The 18,201-nt window shown below is 44.8% G+C and overlaps 1 protein-coding gene across 2 annotated transcripts in view; it reads right to left on the minus strand.

Moving 5' to 3' along the window:
* The window catches only part of Ide (Insulin degrading metalloproteinase), a 247,923-nt gene that overhangs the window by 128,065 nt on the left and 101,657 nt on the right, over window positions 1–18,201 (minus strand). For both annotated transcript variants that reach the window (XM_075676326.1, XM_075676325.1), the window contains exons 15-16: window positions 12,852–12,878; window positions 12,708–12,790 (exon numbers count right to left, since the gene is read on the minus strand). In XM_075676326.1, coding sequence (XP_075532441.1) covers window positions 12,708–12,790; window positions 12,852–12,878 — 110 coding nt within the window. The remainder of the gene's footprint in view (window positions 1–12,707; window positions 12,791–12,851; window positions 12,879–18,201) is intronic.

Below are 18,201 nucleotides of genomic sequence, written 5' to 3' on the forward strand. Positions count from 1 at the left end.
GGAACAGCAATGTTACGGTTCAAAAGCATGTCAATGATGGGGCGAAGCAGTCACCGTCAGGAACCTGTGGCTGGGCGGTCAAAGTGACGTAAGTAACTGCCTCGGATGACAGACGAACATCATGAAGCGAGCACAAGTGCGGTGGGGCGGTGCTCGGATCATCGGCGAGTTGAGGCAGTTCTAACTGAAGAATACCGGTTGCGCAGTCGGTGAGAGCAGAATGAATGGATAAAAAGTCCAATCCAAGGATAACATTGTGACGGCAGTTGTCGATCACAGCAAAGAGAACAGAAGTAGGGCGGCTGGCTATAATTAAATGTGCAGTACACATTCCAAGTACGACCAGCACATCACCGTCGGCCACACGAAGCACTCGGGCAGCTGCTGGGGTGAGGACCTTCTTTAAACGTCTACGCAGCTTGTACCCATCACAGATACGTGGGCTCCAGGGTCGAGGAGTGCTTGGACAGGTAAGCCGTCTATTTTAACGTCAATTACACTTCACTTTGTGGGCACAGACAGAGGATTTGCTGCAGTAGTGGGCAATGCAGCACCACCAAGAGGGCTGCATTTTTTAGTTTTGCGAAAGGGTGCGGCCAAAAACCACAGGGGACGAAAGACGACGTGGCTGCGGCAAACGGGAAGATGGGCGACGTGTTTGCGGTGAGCGAGACTGGTGTCCGCGTGGCGAAGGTGAGCGGCTGTACCACGTGTTCCCAGCAGAGTAGTCGGCGCTGTTAGAGTTGGTGGTGGGTGAAACATTGCACGTATTTCCATTAAAATGGCTCAGGTTGGTCGGCGTGCGAGGTATTGAGGGCCACGAGCTGCGACAGTATCGGGCGACATGACGAATGCGGCGACAGGTGAAACATATCGGCTGGTCATCCCACTCCACTCAGTCAGGTTGCGATAACGCAAAGAGAAGCGTCGGGATGGAGCGAAAATAGTAGAAGGGTGTTCGTGAGCTCTGGGATTGGCGACAGCACAGACAGAATGTAATCAAATGTTTTCAAGTTCCTGAAGATCTATGGCTTGTACGAGGGGAAGCGAAGAAGTGGTAGCATCAGGGCTACACAAACAGAAAGCTGCGGGCGCAATCGCATCCAGTTCACATCTAACAATTCGCACCACATCCTTTGATGGCAACGCATGCTTCTGTGTAGGTTGATCTTCACACGCTGACATTTCAGCAGTATTGGGAAGTTGGGCGAATGGTTGCAAGACGCATCGGCTTTTGGCCTGCTCGAATTGTCGGCACTCTTTAATGATTGCATCAACTGTAGAGCAGCTTTTTCACATGAGCAGATCTCACCAATATGTTACGGGGATGTTGGGAGCATAGAAGATTGTATTTACAATATATATACAAAATGAGTCAGATTAGATAAGATGGCTGAGCACCAACAACACGCAGCAGCCAGCGTCCCATGATCTTCTTTCTCTCTTCTTTCATCCTTCCGTAACAATATTATCTTGGTGATGCTGTTTGTATTTTTGATTTTATGCTGCTCACAACCGATGACTCCTGAATGCTGGAGCTGGCGAAGGGGGGGGGGGGGAAATACCAGAAGCAGGGCATCCGCCAGTTGTTTTGACCACGGCCGCTGCACTTCAAGCTGAATTTTTCACACACCAAATCATTTCGTCGGCCCTCTTTGAGCAAGTCATTTTCTTCACTGGTCTACAAATACCCATTCTTCAGCTGTAGAACACGCAACATTTCATTGGCATCCTATTTGCTTGAAGGTTGCGCAAGTTTGGCTCGCTGTCTCTTCAGGATTATTTCAACGGTCGCCAGCCTGTCGGAGCCTTGCCTTTTCCTTTTCTAGGAACTTTCAATATAAGCCACAGCGTTGGGCAGCATCACAGCGAAAGTGTTGCTCATTAGGCATACATATGCCATTGGAGTCTGCACAATGATCCTGCCGGTCATACGCTCGATGACATGCTCCTTGAAGTGGTGCTAGCAAATGAGTGATGCGGCTGGAACATTTTGTCAGCACAGCGAAGGGCAAGCTTGCGTCTCCCGAAATGTTCTGGGTCTCAGCACATCGAAGCCAATGATATTTTTGTCCGTGACTTTGTATGTTTGTAGCCGAACTTACAAATTGGCGCAAAGCAAGTGGTGTCCTTCCGGCTTGTTTTCTTTTGTCCAGGGACACTTTCACTCTATCTCAACATAATTTAACCATTTTCTTTGAGGTTTCACTCTGAAAACCAATTATTTTAAATATAAGAACTGTGCAACAACAACACACTCATGGCAGATAATGCACGCTTCGTGACAGGCCTATGACCACAGCGCCACTCCTGCTTTCATGATGCGGAGAAGCAGTGGACTACGCCGGTAGGCACACTTACCCATCTAGCCATCATAGCCACGCTACCCGACCTTGAGGGCCACCATGTTGGATTTTCCACTGGCTTGGCTTCGAGTGGCCCCCTCTATAGCCTTCAAGATTGCGACCTGCACAACATTCTTCAGTCTCGGAGGCCATGCCCGCTTCCCCTTGGATGACAAAATGCTCTAGGGGACGGCACTTGTTTCTTTCTGTCAGCACTATCATCATAATCACTTGATGCAAGATCCATTTTTATTCATTTATTTATTTTGAAAGTTTCGGATGCTATTTGCATGTGTTGTGTCCACAGAGCAGGTGTGTCTTAGAGACATCCATCCATGTGTGTGTTCGTGCAGCTTCGCATTTATGTGGTCGGCACCACCTTGTGTGCCTTCTCGAGAGCCAAGTTGTGCGAAGAAACGTGGCTCGTTTCTACTATTTCAATGGCAATCTCCGGCACCAGAGATCGCAGATCGCCAACGCGGTGACACTCTTTTCAGACTGTATACGGAGACGACGTCACTCTTGCATCAATCCAAGCAAATCTGATCGCCTCCAAGCGTAGTACGAGGCAGGATGTTATCAAAGGTTTTTATAGCCACTTTAAGCCTAATAAATTGCTTTTTTTTGTCTGAACGAATTTTTCGGACTGTTCAACTTTTCGGTCTCTGCGAAGGCCGTAAAACTGGCCAGCGACTGTATCATTAGCTGCTTGGCTCCAAAGCGTCATTCCTTCATACTGAGCTGGCAGCCTGCATCAGTTAAAGAGACACTAAAGGCAAATACTAAGTCGACGTAGGCTGTTTAAATACCATTGCAGAGACCTTACAACTCTTGTTTCATGCCAAGAAAAGACAGTTTACGCGAAAATTGCATCTGAAGGGTCCGAATACCTTTTTTGTAATTCGTATCTTCAACCACCCAACTGGGGGAGTGGTGACTTTGCATACGCCATTACCACCCTTGGTGGTGAGTAAAACAGTGCCTAACAGATGGCGGTGCCGAGCCATAACAGAGCAGTGGATTTGCCGATGCAGATGCTTTTTGGTTGCAGCGTAGACCATTCGGGCATCCCATGACACCACATGGATAGTGAATTCTCTGCTACTTACAGTTTGTGCGAGTTCCGCAAGCCAGCAAAACCAGCGCAGCACTATGCGATAACAAAACTACTGAAACGTGAAAGCATGGGCAGTGCGGAGTCAATTTAAAACGAAACCTTTAGACTGCCCATTTCACTGTCAAGGGTAATTTCAATAATTTCTTTTTTCTAATGAAACAGAACTGGACAAGTTGCATTTTATTTTGTCTTATAATACAACACAAGCATGTCTCTTGCAATGTGTGGTTGAGTACCAGTGACAGAATTTATCAGTGTAGATATCTGTCCTTGTGCTTTTTGTGCTACAGGAAAAACTGCAAAAAGACAGAATTTAACTAAGGAGTGCTTTCGCCATCGGACAAGTACACTAAAACCTCGTTAAACTGCGCCCGCTTAAACAGTAGTTTTGTTTTAAAAGTAGTAAAGTCAAATCCCTGACTCAGCAGTGTGTTTTGTATCCGCATAAACCGTATCAGCTTATTGCATACGTGTCGGTTAACATGTAGTGTTTCCACTTTTTGCCGAGCAAACACGGCGGAGCGTCGTCTCCATCGGGTGGCCCGGCAGAACAACAAGCCTCAGAGATCGGAACAACGGCCTCCAAGCGCCCTGTGCGTTTCCGTATGAAGCCACATCAACATCATTTCGGCGCCGTGCCAGAGAGCGTTGTGGCGTCATGCAAGTGAGCACTCGCGTCATGCCAAAGCTCGGATAAAAAAAACACTGGGTGCTCAGCATAGAAGAAAAATTAGACGTCATTCGTGCTATCGAAAGTGACACAAAAAAGTCTGCGCTGGCATGCGACAGGGGTCTGCTGTTGACTACGGTGTGTGGCATTTGGAACGCAAAGAAGTTGCTCGGCAGTGCTGCTGCGATCGCGAAGAGATGTCGGCCACGAGGTTCGACTTTTCACCATCGTTCCCTCTGTTGTTGCCGAAGTGTCGACTAGTGGAAGTGATGAGGGTGACACGGAAAGCGGCAGCATGGGCTATTCAGGCCCGACAGTGGCAGAAGCTGCACATTACGTCAGCCTCACGAATGCAATCGTCACGACGAGAACAGCACCCCGCAATGAAAACAGCGCCCCGCGACTTCTGCAGCGCTAACGCGCGCATACACGGAGAATGCGTAACGCCAACGAGGAATCTGCCATGTGAGTGTTTGCCGAGAAGAGGGGGCTGGCTGAAAAGCTGGCTTGCAGCTTCATTAAGTTTGAGGCCGCTGTCGTCACTGCTAGGCCGCCGTGGCATCAAACGAAAATAACACTTCTGTCGTGCGAAGTGAATAAATACTGCACGTTTTTTTTTCCCCCTTTCATCGCACTCTCTCCGAGTTCCGTTTTTGACAGGTAAGTGGGCGATCTCATGCTATTTCGGTTAAAAGTTCAGTACATACTTTTTCCGAGCTCCGGTCAACTATGGTTTAACGAGGTTTCACTGTACTTGAACAACCCTGTACTTGAACGTCTCTGGGGAGTCTCCAATCATGTCCTGCATTTACCTCAATTTCTCTATTAAGGCTCTGTTCACAATAGTATCGCGATTCTCGAGCTTACCTTATCCTCTTAGCTTGATTTCATATTTGCCTTTAGTGTCCCTTTAAGCCTTGCAACACATGCTCGAGACGGCACGGATGAGTGGCAAAATCAGCAGAAAAGACGACCACATCATCAAGGCAACGTAAGCACAACTTCCATTTCAGCCTACGGAGGAAATTGTCCATCATCCCTCCAAAAGTAGCAGGGGAATTGCAAAGCCCAGATGGCATAACATTAAATTCATACAGGTCATCTGGTGTTACGAAAGCTGTTTTTTGGTGATTGGCCAGAGCCATCGGCACTTGCAATACAACAGCATTACCCAGATGATTCAAGGGCACCCAGCATTGTGGGTTATCATTGAAAACTGTTAAACAAAGGGCAGTAGTGAAAATGAGGCCTATGAAACAACTGGAGAGAGTACTTCACTTCTTGTTTTATATAAGGCAGTCTTAATTGACCTCCCAGATGAGGAGTGTACAATATGATGTACCATTTAGCCATTTTTGCTGGCCATTTTTGTGTGAAGTGCAGAACCAGGCTTGGTGGACGTGGCAACGCCAAGTGATGGTGGTTGGCAGACAAGTCTGTAGCAGGTCTTGTGCATCCAGTAGCTCATAGCCCTGATGGCAAAAGTGACATGAACTGGTAGGTTGGTTTGATTTATCAGGGTCACTTCGATGCCTCCACTTGTTTGTAATGCGAGGTGTTAGTGCAACACCCAAGCCTGTGCAAAATCATCTCTTTCTTTGTCAAGCCACCAGGGATGGCCACAGAGCACAAGGAAATTGGTGCATGTGTCTGCAAACAAAAGCAGATTTTGCAGACTAAAAGGCATAATCTGAGGTTGTCATTGATTGAAGAATGAGAAGCACCCATGGGGTCTGGGTTATTGATGGGTTGCTTTGACAGTAGGTCAGCGGTCATGTTCCCAGCTACAGCCACATGACCAGTAACCCATTCAACAGTGATCTTGTGCTAGTGTGTCTTGCTGAGCCGATTAACTTTCTGCACTATTCACAGCTTTGAATGGACAAGTTTCAGTTCCGTGAGGGCGTGTGTCGAATCTATTTTTAGGACTAAAGCATCACTCCTACTGATTAGCTGAACTGGGATAGCTTCTACAGTGTCTCAAATGCCAAAGTACAGTCTTTGGTGGAGCTGCGTGGAGGTTGTAGGGTTTGGGAAGGAAGTGGTATTGGTGTCCGACGCCACACTGATGGTCGCTCTACAGCCTACGCTGCTGGTGAGCCTCGAAAACAAGTACCTAGCCTATGCTACCAGCACATCACACGGAGTTACCTAAGCAGGCTAACACTGTTATCCATACCTTTACGATGAGAGTTGCTAGCTTAGTGACAAGTTGCAAGGACAAGAGTTGAAGGAACTGAACAGGGGGTTTATTCATAATGGCAGGGGAGAATTAAAGCGGCAACCATATGCATGCGATATTCAAGCAACAAGCGGAATGACAGGCATACCCCATCACACTGTCATGTCACGGTGTGAAGTGACCACATGAGCATGACATCACGAAAAAATTCAGCAACAAATTTTTATTGTCAGAATAAATAAAATCGTATGCCCATAAAAAAATCGCAACCAGGCTACGAGGCGAATTTATTAATCAAAATTTACTCAATCTTGTTTTAATATGCCATCATCACCGATAAAAATGTATGTCCCATATCGCCAACGTGAAATGCCATGGTGCCCCCTCTGGGGGAAAAAAATCTAAACACTTCTGCTGCTCCCGGTGGCCCCTCAGGCCTAACCACATCAAAACTAACTACTGATATCAATAACAGCCTCAAAACATCGCCGATACTTTCTCGTCGGCAAGAGATGAGACGAAGCGATGGCCGATTTTACCATTTATTACTTTCTATTATGCTGGAGAGCAAGTGGCAGGAGCGAGTTCAGATTGAAGCATAAGGACTGGTTGCTACCACACTTTTCTGCAATCAAGCAGTACATGGTGGAAGCTGGTACATGGAATTCTTGGTGACAAGCAAAATTTTCTGGCTGGCAAAAAAAAAAAAAAAAAAGAAGGCGACGTGACCAGCGAAGGCGGTAGATTGCCCTCTGAGACGGCAAAACCTGTTGCTCGTTGCAGTCGTCGTCACTTGAAAATCGCGTACATGTGGCCGTTTTTAGGGCAAACTTATTCACAAGTAAATGCATACTCGTACTGGCAGAAGTACAGATCACTGTACATATTTACTAGTAGCACACAGCTACAGCAATCTGGAAGCACAAGCTACATCATTATGGGAACACACTACATGAGGACGGAGCACATGTCTACATTCTGGCAGAGCACATCCGCTTGCCTGCAAGATGGTTCGTTAAATCCCATCTGTCTTGTCAAGGTCGCTTGCTAGGGAAACAGCCAAACAGATGTCATAATTGGCCAATCCAGTGGTTTTTAGACACTGCAGAACTCTGCCTCTGAAGAGGAGAAGGTTCACAGAAAGCACATGCGCCGCCCCCAAGATGATTGTGGAAAGGGGAAAGAAGTACACTAGTCACTTTGTTCCAGTGATGACAAGAAGGAGGTTAAAAAAAATTAAATTATGGGGGTTTTACATGCTGAAACCACGATTTGATTTTGAGCTACACCATAGTGGGGGACTCCAGATTAATTTTGACCACCTAAGGTTCTTTAATATGTACTTAAATCTAAGTACACAGGTTTTTTTTTCACATTTCGCCCCCATTGAAATTCGGCCACCATGGGCGGGATTCGACCCCACGCCCTCGTGCTTAGCAGCCCAACCCCATAGCCACTAAGCAACTGCGGCGAGTTAAGGAAGAGGTCAACGACACAAGCTCACAAAAAAGGAAATCCACTCCCCAAAATGCTGAAGCACTCCTTGACTGGATGAATGCGTTGGCATGAAGCTCAAGATGCTGCAATGGCAATCAGCCCACACCTTAATAAGTATGTAGCCTCGGAAGACTGCTTTGCAGCGACATCACGGACAAGCTGCTTGGGTAAAACAGAGATTCTTGTAGGAGTGCAGAATTTGTCATAATCTCAGTGCCCACGTTGACTCAGTGGCATGTTGTTTAACGTCGATACCACAACGACCCTGGCCTCCACGCTTGGGCTGATGCCCCAAACGTAACAAGGCGAAGAGGAATAAAACAGCTCAAAAGGTGAGGAGGAGACAGGCACCGGCGATTACGTATACGCCCTAGGAGACCATGGCATCAGCCTCTTCCCTTGCTGGATTATGCTGGTCACATTGCCATATGCAACACCCTTGCAGGAAGGCAGTCATGTCCGAAGAGCAGGTACATAGCTGCAGTTGTGGTGGAGTGACAGCGCCACCAGGTTGAAGCCACATGGAAACATTAAACTGCCAGAACACCTGGGCGAAATGTCGTCTCTATGGAACTCACTTGGAAATTGAAGATGCATAATTTGGGAAAGGCAATGGTGCAACATAAAGCTTTTCGTCATGCTAAGACAGAAGCTGAGAGGCAGCGATGTCAATGCAAGACCCTAGAGCCGCACAAAACTAAACCAAAAACTACCTGAACCTGTTGACATGTGTTCAATGTAAGAAATATAATGTACACCTCTTCTCTGTACAAACATAGAATGCTTCTTGCCACATAAACCAATAAAATCTTCCATCTCAGACCCTTACCTACTTCAAATACATTTTAACAAGGCTATTCATAGTACTAACATTATAAAAGGATGCTTCCTGCTAGGTTCCCGTTTCCTGATCATGTATGAAATTGCTGCCTCAAATTTTGTATCAACATACACATTCTTAATTTGTGTTGAGTCGTAATGCACACAATTGTTTATACGACATAAAATCCATGCAATACTAGGAAAATGTTTCTAGAGTACTTAATCGGCAACCTGAAACTTTGTGGTGATGGAGATTTTTTTTTTCTTCTTTTTTTTTCCCCATTTGTAATTCAAGCACAGTAACCATGGTTCGCTTAAGCCTTTGTGGTTATGTGCTGGGCCCACCCGACACTTGAAAATATCCGTTCCGTTCCAGTTCAGCACCTGACAAAAGTGCATGCCCCTGTTCACTGGTCGAGTTGGTAGCACCAGCTTTCGGGAACTTGTTCAGCTAAGAGGTGCACTTCAAATGCCTCCAGACTAGGCTAGCACTTTTCTTTCCTCCATACTTGAAGGAATTTTCACACAATTTGCGGAGTGAAGTGTCGACAGGATGGTGACGTTTTCTCCCTATGTGTTTTGTAAACAAAATTCACACGAGTTCAGTGAATCAAAAGATGATCTCAGTGCTGTGGCTGAATATATTTCGCCTTAAAATGGTTAGCAAATGACCTAAAATAAGAGAACTTTAGAAGAAAATGACAATGTGAATCTTACAAACTTGCAGTGCAAATCCTGGCCTCCAGCCAGGACAGTGCTTTGAACGCTACCACACAGTGCTGAAGTACCGCTTAGAGTATAAGGAGTAAAAATTCTTAAATAAACCACTGAAGATGAGTTTGTTTACCTGAGAGCGTTTTTTCCCCCATGAAATGGTTCCCGATTGGAATAACCAGATACATTGGTAATTGCGCATGAATGCAAAGGGTTAAGCCATGTGCAACTGAATTAACTCTTTCCTTAGTATGGAAAAAAATGGCCTTGTCTTGAAGGCTTTAATAATAAATTTTTTTCAATATACTGTTGTTGTTACAATAGCATGCTATAAATCAATAGAAACCTAAAGAATATGTACTTTCCAAAAATAGAGACTTCAAGAACACACATTAGGGCCTCATCATCAGCCTATTTATGTCTACTGTCCCCCCAGGACGAAGGCCTCTCCCTGCAATCTCCAATTACCCTTGTCCTGTGCCAACCGATTCCAACTTGCACCTGCATATTTCCTTATTTAATCACCCCACCTAGTCTTCTGCTGTCCTCGACTTCACTTCCCTTCTCTTGGCACCCATTCTGAACCCTAATGGTTCAACGGCTATCAATCCTATGCATTGCATGGCCTGCCCAGCTCCATTTTTTTTTCTTAATGTCAATTAGAATATCGGCTATCCCCGTTTGCTCTCTGATCCACACCCGTCTCTTCCCGCCTCTTAATGCTATGCCTAAAATTCTTTGTTCCATTGCTCTTTGCGCGGTCCTTAACTTGTTTTTGAGCTTCTTTGTCAGTCTCCAAGTTTCTGCCCCATATGTCAGCACCAGTAGAATGCATTGATTGTACACCTTTCTTTTTAATGATAATTGTAAGCTTCCAGTCATGATCTGACACTGTGCGCTGAAAGCGCTCTAACTCATTTTTATTCTTCTGTAAATTTCATTCTCATGATCAGGGTCCCCTGTGAGTAATTGACCTAGGTAAACGTACTCCTTCACAGACTCTAGAGAGGGCCTAATAGTATGTAATATAATTTGTGAAAAACAGATGTTTACTGAAAGGTACAAAAAATTTTTGCTACATTACGCTGATAACATGAAAAGAAGAATGAAATATTCTGAAACATACAAAATGTTTCCGCTTTAATTGGCTACAGTGCCTGAAAAATTTGATGTTCTAGAGCAAAAGGGGCATGAACCACAAAAAAAAAAATGTTTTCTTCCTAGTGGAAGCTGCCTCTTTCTGGCAGGTGCCACAAATGTTGAAAAAAAATGTGGAGGACGCTTAAGCTTTGCTTTGCAAAGCTTAAGCTTTGAGTAGAACCCGGTAGCATTCAAAAATGCCTGACTGCTCCTCACACTTCCCGGCAACTGCAGCTTATGTAACCGTAATGTTTTTCTGGAAACACTAGTGGCAAATGTTATGCACGAAGGCGAGCTTTCTGGTTCTTCCAGTTTGTGCTTGCGTTTCCAAGTAACAGAATTATGTTTTATCATGTATCAAGTTACAATCCCACACTATCCTGTCTGGAGATTGTGTGTAAGTCGTACTTTATGAATTTTCTGACGCAGTTTACTTAGACAAATTCAATTTCAAATAAACACCGCTTCAACAGGCATTAAACTAACCCATACGTGTGATATCTGGACCGATCACTGATGAGCCACCCGTAAGAAAATATTAACAGAAAGCAATTTCTTCTTGACTTCTGGCCTGTTACTACATTGGCCAGCATTGCCTAGGCTATTAGGCCTCATTCGGCGCTGTGTCGTCAAGCATCGACAACACCGGTGTCACACGGCCACTTTTGATTGCGATCAAGCCCAATCCAGATAAAAATTCATGACTGTGATTGGCTCCCTTGCACAGTTTACGCAAAGGAGCCAGTCAAGACCGAGACATTCGATCCACATCAGGCTTGACCACGATCAAAAGTGCGCCTTGTGACACCCATATAAATTTACAGCTTGGTGCCGAGTATACGCAGTTCTATTCGCAGCAGCCGCAAGACACCTGGAAAGCTGACGAACCGACTTGCAAATGAAAACAATTTTACAGGATGGCAACAAAGTTGCCCACGGCTGTAATCTTTGTGACACATCGTATGGTGACCTCTCAATCTCTGATGCCATTTGTAGAGGCACATCAGTCGCTTTTTTGCATCTTCAAGCAATCCGAAACATGACAAGCTTTCCATTTACACGGCTACTGCAAAAGTGTCATGTGACTAGTGAGCTGACTAATCGGCTGCATACATTTGCATGAACCGCAGATGGACGGAAGGGTGGGGCATGTCGTACAAACTTGCCGTGTACTTCCTGATGGCATAGGGGGCAACCAAGGAGCAAAGCTATCTTTGCAATAAAAGATTGCCATAAAACACACATTCACTACTAAACCAAAAACCTCACTGGTATCCAGTATAACATAACGACACAGGGAAAAGGGGTACTTGATTCTAGTCAACAGATATTCTATTGAGAAAAAAAAACATTTTTCAGACCTTTATATATACATCTGATCTGTAATAAGTGTTGGTATATTAATTTGAGGTTCCCTTTAACAAGAGTACACTGTACTGCATATCTTCATTTCTGTATACACAAGTTAGTGATAGCATTTTTTTTTTTTACATTTTTGTTATGCAATGGTAGGAGACATCCAAGCAGGTGCTGCACCGTCTTTTCTTTCACAAAACTTGTAAGCATTAAATTTTGTGATATTCGAATCAACATTCCGCTTTTCTTCTTGATTTGATTCAATATTCGATTCAAAAACTACTATTCAGTATTCATATAACATTACATTTTTTGCTCTTCACACAATCCTGACAACTATTTGAGCTCCTGTGTTGCTCCACACTTTGAGATAGCATGCATTTATTTTGTGCTTTTTGTAAATGACATCAAATGGCGCAAGGAGCTATTAAGAGTGAAGTTAGGAGCATAGACTCACTTGTGTGCATTTAAACCCACCTTCCTTATAGCTTCACATTTCTGACAAATTTCTTTCCATGCTTTTGCTTTACATGATCAACGGAATTATTTGCAAGTGAAGTTGGGAACCTAGACTCACTTTTGTGCAGTGAAGCAAATCTATGTTCCAGTATGAAAAAATTTATTCCCTAGTAAAATTCATCTTTCTGACAAATTTTTCACAATGTTGCGTTATATCATCATGTGAATCGTTGGGACGTGAAAAAATAAATTCCATCTTTCAGGCAAGTTATTCTCATTTTTTTAACCGTCCTTAACGGTTAAAACAGGGTTTCAAAGTGTCAATGCGTGAATCATGAGAAGATGAAGATAGTGTGCAATTATTTCCCACATACAACCATAAGTAATAAAAGTGTCTTTGCATACCTTTTGAACTCAAAATGAAGCACAGCTTTGGGGAGGTCATATGTGTGGTCTTGAACAAACCACACACGAGTGCTTTCTGTGTTCTGAAATTAAAATGTTTGTTATAGCCATATGCAAGACCGTGATGTGCTATTCATAACTTACCTTGATCATCACAGGCAGTTGTTCTCCCTGCATAAAAAGAATTGAGACCAGGCAGATTATATTTAAATATAAACATGCATATTGACAACTACAAGCCATCAATTGCTAAACAGCACACATTGTAAAGATTAATTTTTTAAAAATATGGCGCACAAATAAAAATTAACAAAGTACAATAAAGATTGAATGAGAAGAAAGGGGGTTAACCTAGGGGCCTGATTTTTATTAATCATATCATGAGAAGCCAACAAAGACACCAAGGACAACATAGGGGAAATTACTTGTACTTACTAACTGAATTAAAGAAATGATAAATTAATGGCAATGAAAGTGGATTAAAAAACAACTTGCCGCAGGTGGGAAATGATCCCATGTCTTCACATTATGTGTGCGATGATGTCATCCCACGCGTAATGTGAAGACGTGGGATCATTCCCCATCTGCTGCAAGTTATTTTACAGCATTGCAGGTGTAATGCTAAGACGTCTGATCGTTCCCCACCGCAGCAAGTTGTTTTTTCCTCCACTTACATTGCCATTAATTTATCATTTTAATTCAATTAGTAAGTACAAGTAATTTCCCCTATGTTGTCCTTGGTGTCTGTCTGTTGGCTTCTCGTGATAAAGAATGAATGTTATTTACTGAAGACAGACAAGGCAACTAAGCACCCTAAGAAGAAATTTACTCGACAGCTGCTCTTAGAGCCTAAGAGATGAGGTAAATACTGCCTATTAGCAACCATTCATTGCAGCTGGTCTACAGTAAGCGAGGCAGGCCACTGTAATTACCATAGAAGGAATTCTGTAAGACACATTGAAACACGTCATTCTGCACAGACTAAAAGTACAGCTTAATCCTGACTGAAGACAATTTTAGCAATTTTTTACCACGTTATGGTATAGTGTGCTAGAATACAGTCAAACCTCTATATAACGAACCTCTCCTTCATGATGTAATTAACTATTTTCATTTATCGCTTTTAGTTCCATTAAAAACCGTGTATTTTATTTTCGCTACTTATAATAATTTCGTGACACGGTTTGGTTTAATGAGTCCCTGTAAAGGTTTAGGCAAATTTTGTAGACAGGTAGGGTACAGCTGCAGTAAGGCATTTGTGCCATATTTTAAGTCAAGCATCTCGTATTAAGAGAGTTACGGCCGATTACAAATTACCCTCCTCCCTAGACATGCTTTTTCTCCTCAACTCGTTCACCGCGAAATCGAGGTTAGGCTCCACCTTCACTGGCTCTGCGTAATAATGCGATGTCGTGTCGTCTACTTCCTGTGTCTTGGAACCAGCGCGCGTAGCCTCTCCAACCTCCCCGCGAGCCGCTTGGCTGTCGATTCACGGCAAGAGCTATCCAAGCAACGTGCATTGCGAGTGTTCTGTCACAGTGCCGATAGTGCCTGGTATTCAGGTAAACGCAGGTGATCTGGGTGTTGTGACGGATAGGTGGAGGCATAAAATGAAACCCCTCCATACTACTACTGCGGTGACGAAGCGGTTACGGTGGCTAGATGGGTAGGTGTGCCGATTGGTATAGTTCACTGCTTTTTCACGTCATAACCGAAGGAGTGGAGCTGAGGTCAGAGGCCTGTCGTGAAGCGCGCATCATCTGCTACCGAGTGTTACTATGTGCCTGTTATATTTAATATAATTGGTGTTTGCAATAAAATCTGAAAGAAAATGGTTAAATTATGTCGAGAGAGTGCATAAAAGTGTGATCCATCTTGCCTCAATGAGTAATATTTAAAAGCGGTCATTTATTTCATCTGTTAGCAGGCTGATACCATTGTGCACTGTGCTCAGTAACGATAGTTCTGAGCACAGAGCACAGAGTTTCAGTAATTCACTTAGAAGTTTAAGGAGTGAAATGAATACTGTGGATGATGTTAATGAATATGAAACGTTTCATGCTTCAAGAAAGAGTGAAAGTGTTCCTGCACAGAAGAAAACTAGGCGGAGGGACACCACTTACTCTGTGTCGAATCTCAAGTTTGGCTATAAACATGAAAGCCACGGGCTAAAATACAGCTGATTTTGATGCCATGAGACCCAGAAATGTGGGCTGGCACATCGCCATCCTGAGAAAATGATTCAACCGCATTAGCCGTGTGCAAGCGCTACTTCGAGGAACACTTCATTGCGCGTATTGTGCAGATTCTGAGGGTGTATCTGCAGCTAATGAGTGACATTGTTCCTTCGATGCTACCCAACATTCCAGCTGAAGGAAGCTTTCACAAAAAGAACAAGCAAGACTTTGACGAGATGCCGCTCACTGAAATAATCCTGAAGAGACAGTGAGCTAAACTTGCACACCTTGAAGCTGTTTGACATGTACGATGACAAATATCAACCGTCATATAGCAGAATAAGATTCAACTTCAAGAGCAGTGGCTGCAGTTCACAAGAAAATAGCTGCTGCGTGCACTGCAGCTGGCAGATTTTTCTTCTTTCCAGCTCAAGCCTTCTGGATAGGACGCTTGTGAGCAGCACAGACTTGAACTTACAAACAGCATCATCAAGCTAATTCATTGCTCGCCAGCACTTCCGTGCGACGAGCAAGAACTTCGCATCTGAGCGTACTCTAGAAAAGAAAAGCACCTTACGCTACACTAAATTCATTGTGAGCACTGTGATGCAGTGCCAAGTTTTATTTAAGGCTAAAGTTTACTGTAAAAGCTTGGCATTGCTGGTTTACGCATACAACCTGAGAATTACCATATACATTTGAATATATGTATACTACCATCAATAGTCCGAACTATTATATTGCATGCGACAAGCTGCTACTCTCATCACAGATAACACAATTAATCAAAGATTATCAAACAAGGTAAGAAATAGAATTTAAAAAATAAAATAAAAAGCAAGTTTAATTCTGTTGCCAAAAAAGGTTGTTGATTATATAGTGAACATGTTCAGCTCGACACAAATTCCCATATATATCTTGTTCATAATTGCACCCATACAGGCAAAGAAATAAAGCCAGTGAGTTTAGTTGTGCAAATATCAATATTTGTTCGATTGTAGCTTACATTTCTCCAGACAAAGTCATTTTCATTATGCATTTCATGGTATAAGAATACTCCCTGCGTGAATTACGTTCAGACACCAGCAGATATCATATTGATTCGTAAAATAAATTTCAACTCTAGCTCTCCTTTTAGAACCAACTAACGAAAGGCTATTTCGTATGAGCAGAATTTGTACTGCTTTTTGTAGACTTTGACGGACTTCGTCGCTTTTGACGGACTGGATGTGCCTTATCAGGTCCACTACTGTTCCACGTTACTCCCATGCTCGCTATATCGGAAGCAAATTGACATTTGTTACCAGTGTGGCCGCCTCGGACACCGTATGGACGTTTGTCCCTACCCAAATAACAAGATATGCCGGGGCTGCGGTGTCCGCAACCCCCCCGCCGACCATAACTGTAACCCTAAGTGCTCGCTCTGTGGTGGTCCCCATCTCACCGCGGACAAAAGCTGTGCCGCTCGATATAAAACCCCGTACGTCATCCGCAAGCGTATCGGAGAACGACGAACAACCAGCCAAGCCACCTATAAACAAGCCGGCCCCTCCACCCTCAGCACCAGAACCAGGCCACGCTCCCGCACACCGTCAAGGGCGTGCCGTTCCCGCTCCAGAACTCCATCTCGATCCAAGCAACAACGCTCAAGATCCCGGTCTGCATCGGCTTCATGCATCACATCTACCAACAACAGCAAGGTGAGCTTCGCAGACGCTCTCATGGGCACCTCGTGAGAGGGTCGTAAGATCGCCAACACACAAGTCACCTACCCTCCTCTTTCACCAGAACACCCAGAAATAGCTCAGCTTAAGTGCGACAACGCCATCCTATGCGATCTCCTAACTAAACTCTCACAGGAGGTTAGAGACATCAAACAGTCCCAAACACCAGCCCCTACACCTATCGCACAGAACGTCCCTGCCCCTAGTCAGGAGGCCCCCTCGACTCCCGCCCCCAAGAAGAGAGCCCTGCAAGATGGAGCCACGGGCCAGGTCCGCTCTGAAGTTAAAGACATGCTCATCTCACTTCAAACAACTATTAGCACTTCCCAACATGCACTGGACTCCATCCAGCAAGCCTTCATTGGTATTGTCCAATGCGTGACCAACCTGGAAACTCATATTCTCACGCCTCCTAGCCATGCCGCCCCCGTCTGCGACCCTTCCGGGACGCCGATGGCGACATCCACCATCTCCCATCATGGCTCACACTAATCAAGACGCCCTCATTTGGCAGTGGCACTGCCGAGGCTTTCGCCATAAACAACCGGTACTCAATCAATACCTACGCCAACATACCCGCCGCCCGGATGCTATCCTACTTCAAGAAACCAACAACGCCCCGACCACACTCCCCGGTTATCAAACCTTCCATACCACCCACCCTCTTCGCCGGATCTCCACCCTAGTACGGCATCGTATTCCTGTTATTGAACATGATCTCAATAGTCCTCACATCAAACACCTATTCCTCGAATTAATTCCCAATCGTAAACGGAAAGAATGCATCTTCCTTCTGAACATTTACAATAGCCCCAAGGATAAAGCAAGGTGTCGCTTCCTCACCCTCTTTAAGAAGGCTCTTCACGTAGCTGGAACGCACCCCCTACTCATCGGCGGTGATTTCAACCTCGCCCATAAAGGCTGGGGCTACGTTCGCACGGAAGCTGCAGCTCGCAACCTCTGGCAAGATTACCACGACTTAGGCCTTACGCTCATCACAGATCCCTCCTTTCCTACACGCCTCGGTACTTCCACTACCCGGGACTCTACCCCCGACCTCACCTTCATCAAACATATCAACAATGCACACTGGACCAATACCCAGCAAGACCTCGGCAGCGACCATTATATCCTTGCTCTCTCTTTACCCCAACTCGCTGCCGCCCCTGCCCCCACTAAAGAATTCACCATTACCGACTGGGATGTTTTTCGAAAAATACGCATCGGTTCTACCTCAGCAGAAGGCATTACCGACATTAACACCTGGATGCAAGCGCTACACACTGATGTTCAAACGGCCACTCGGGTGGTAACTACAGATGCCTCAGTTGAACGCATGCATAGCCGCCTCGCCCATCTTCTGGAGGCTAAAGCCTCCATCCTAGCTCGATGGAAGGGGCAGCGCCTAAACCGTCGCCTCAGAAGTAAGATCTCCAAACTGAACACAGCCATCGAGGAGCATTGTCAAACCCTCAGCCGGCAACAATGGACTGCGCTGTGTAACACGGTGGATGGAAAACTTCATCGCCCTTCCTCGTGGAAACTCCTCAAACATCTGCTTGATAATACCACCACCCGCACCACCCAACAGGA

This window comes from Dermacentor variabilis, unplaced genomic scaffold, assembly GCF_050947875.1.
Source record: "Dermacentor variabilis isolate Ectoservices unplaced genomic scaffold, ASM5094787v1 scaffold_12, whole genome shotgun sequence".
In the NCBI taxonomy this organism is placed as follows: Eukaryota; Metazoa; Arthropoda; class Arachnida; order Ixodida; family Ixodidae; genus Dermacentor; species Dermacentor variabilis.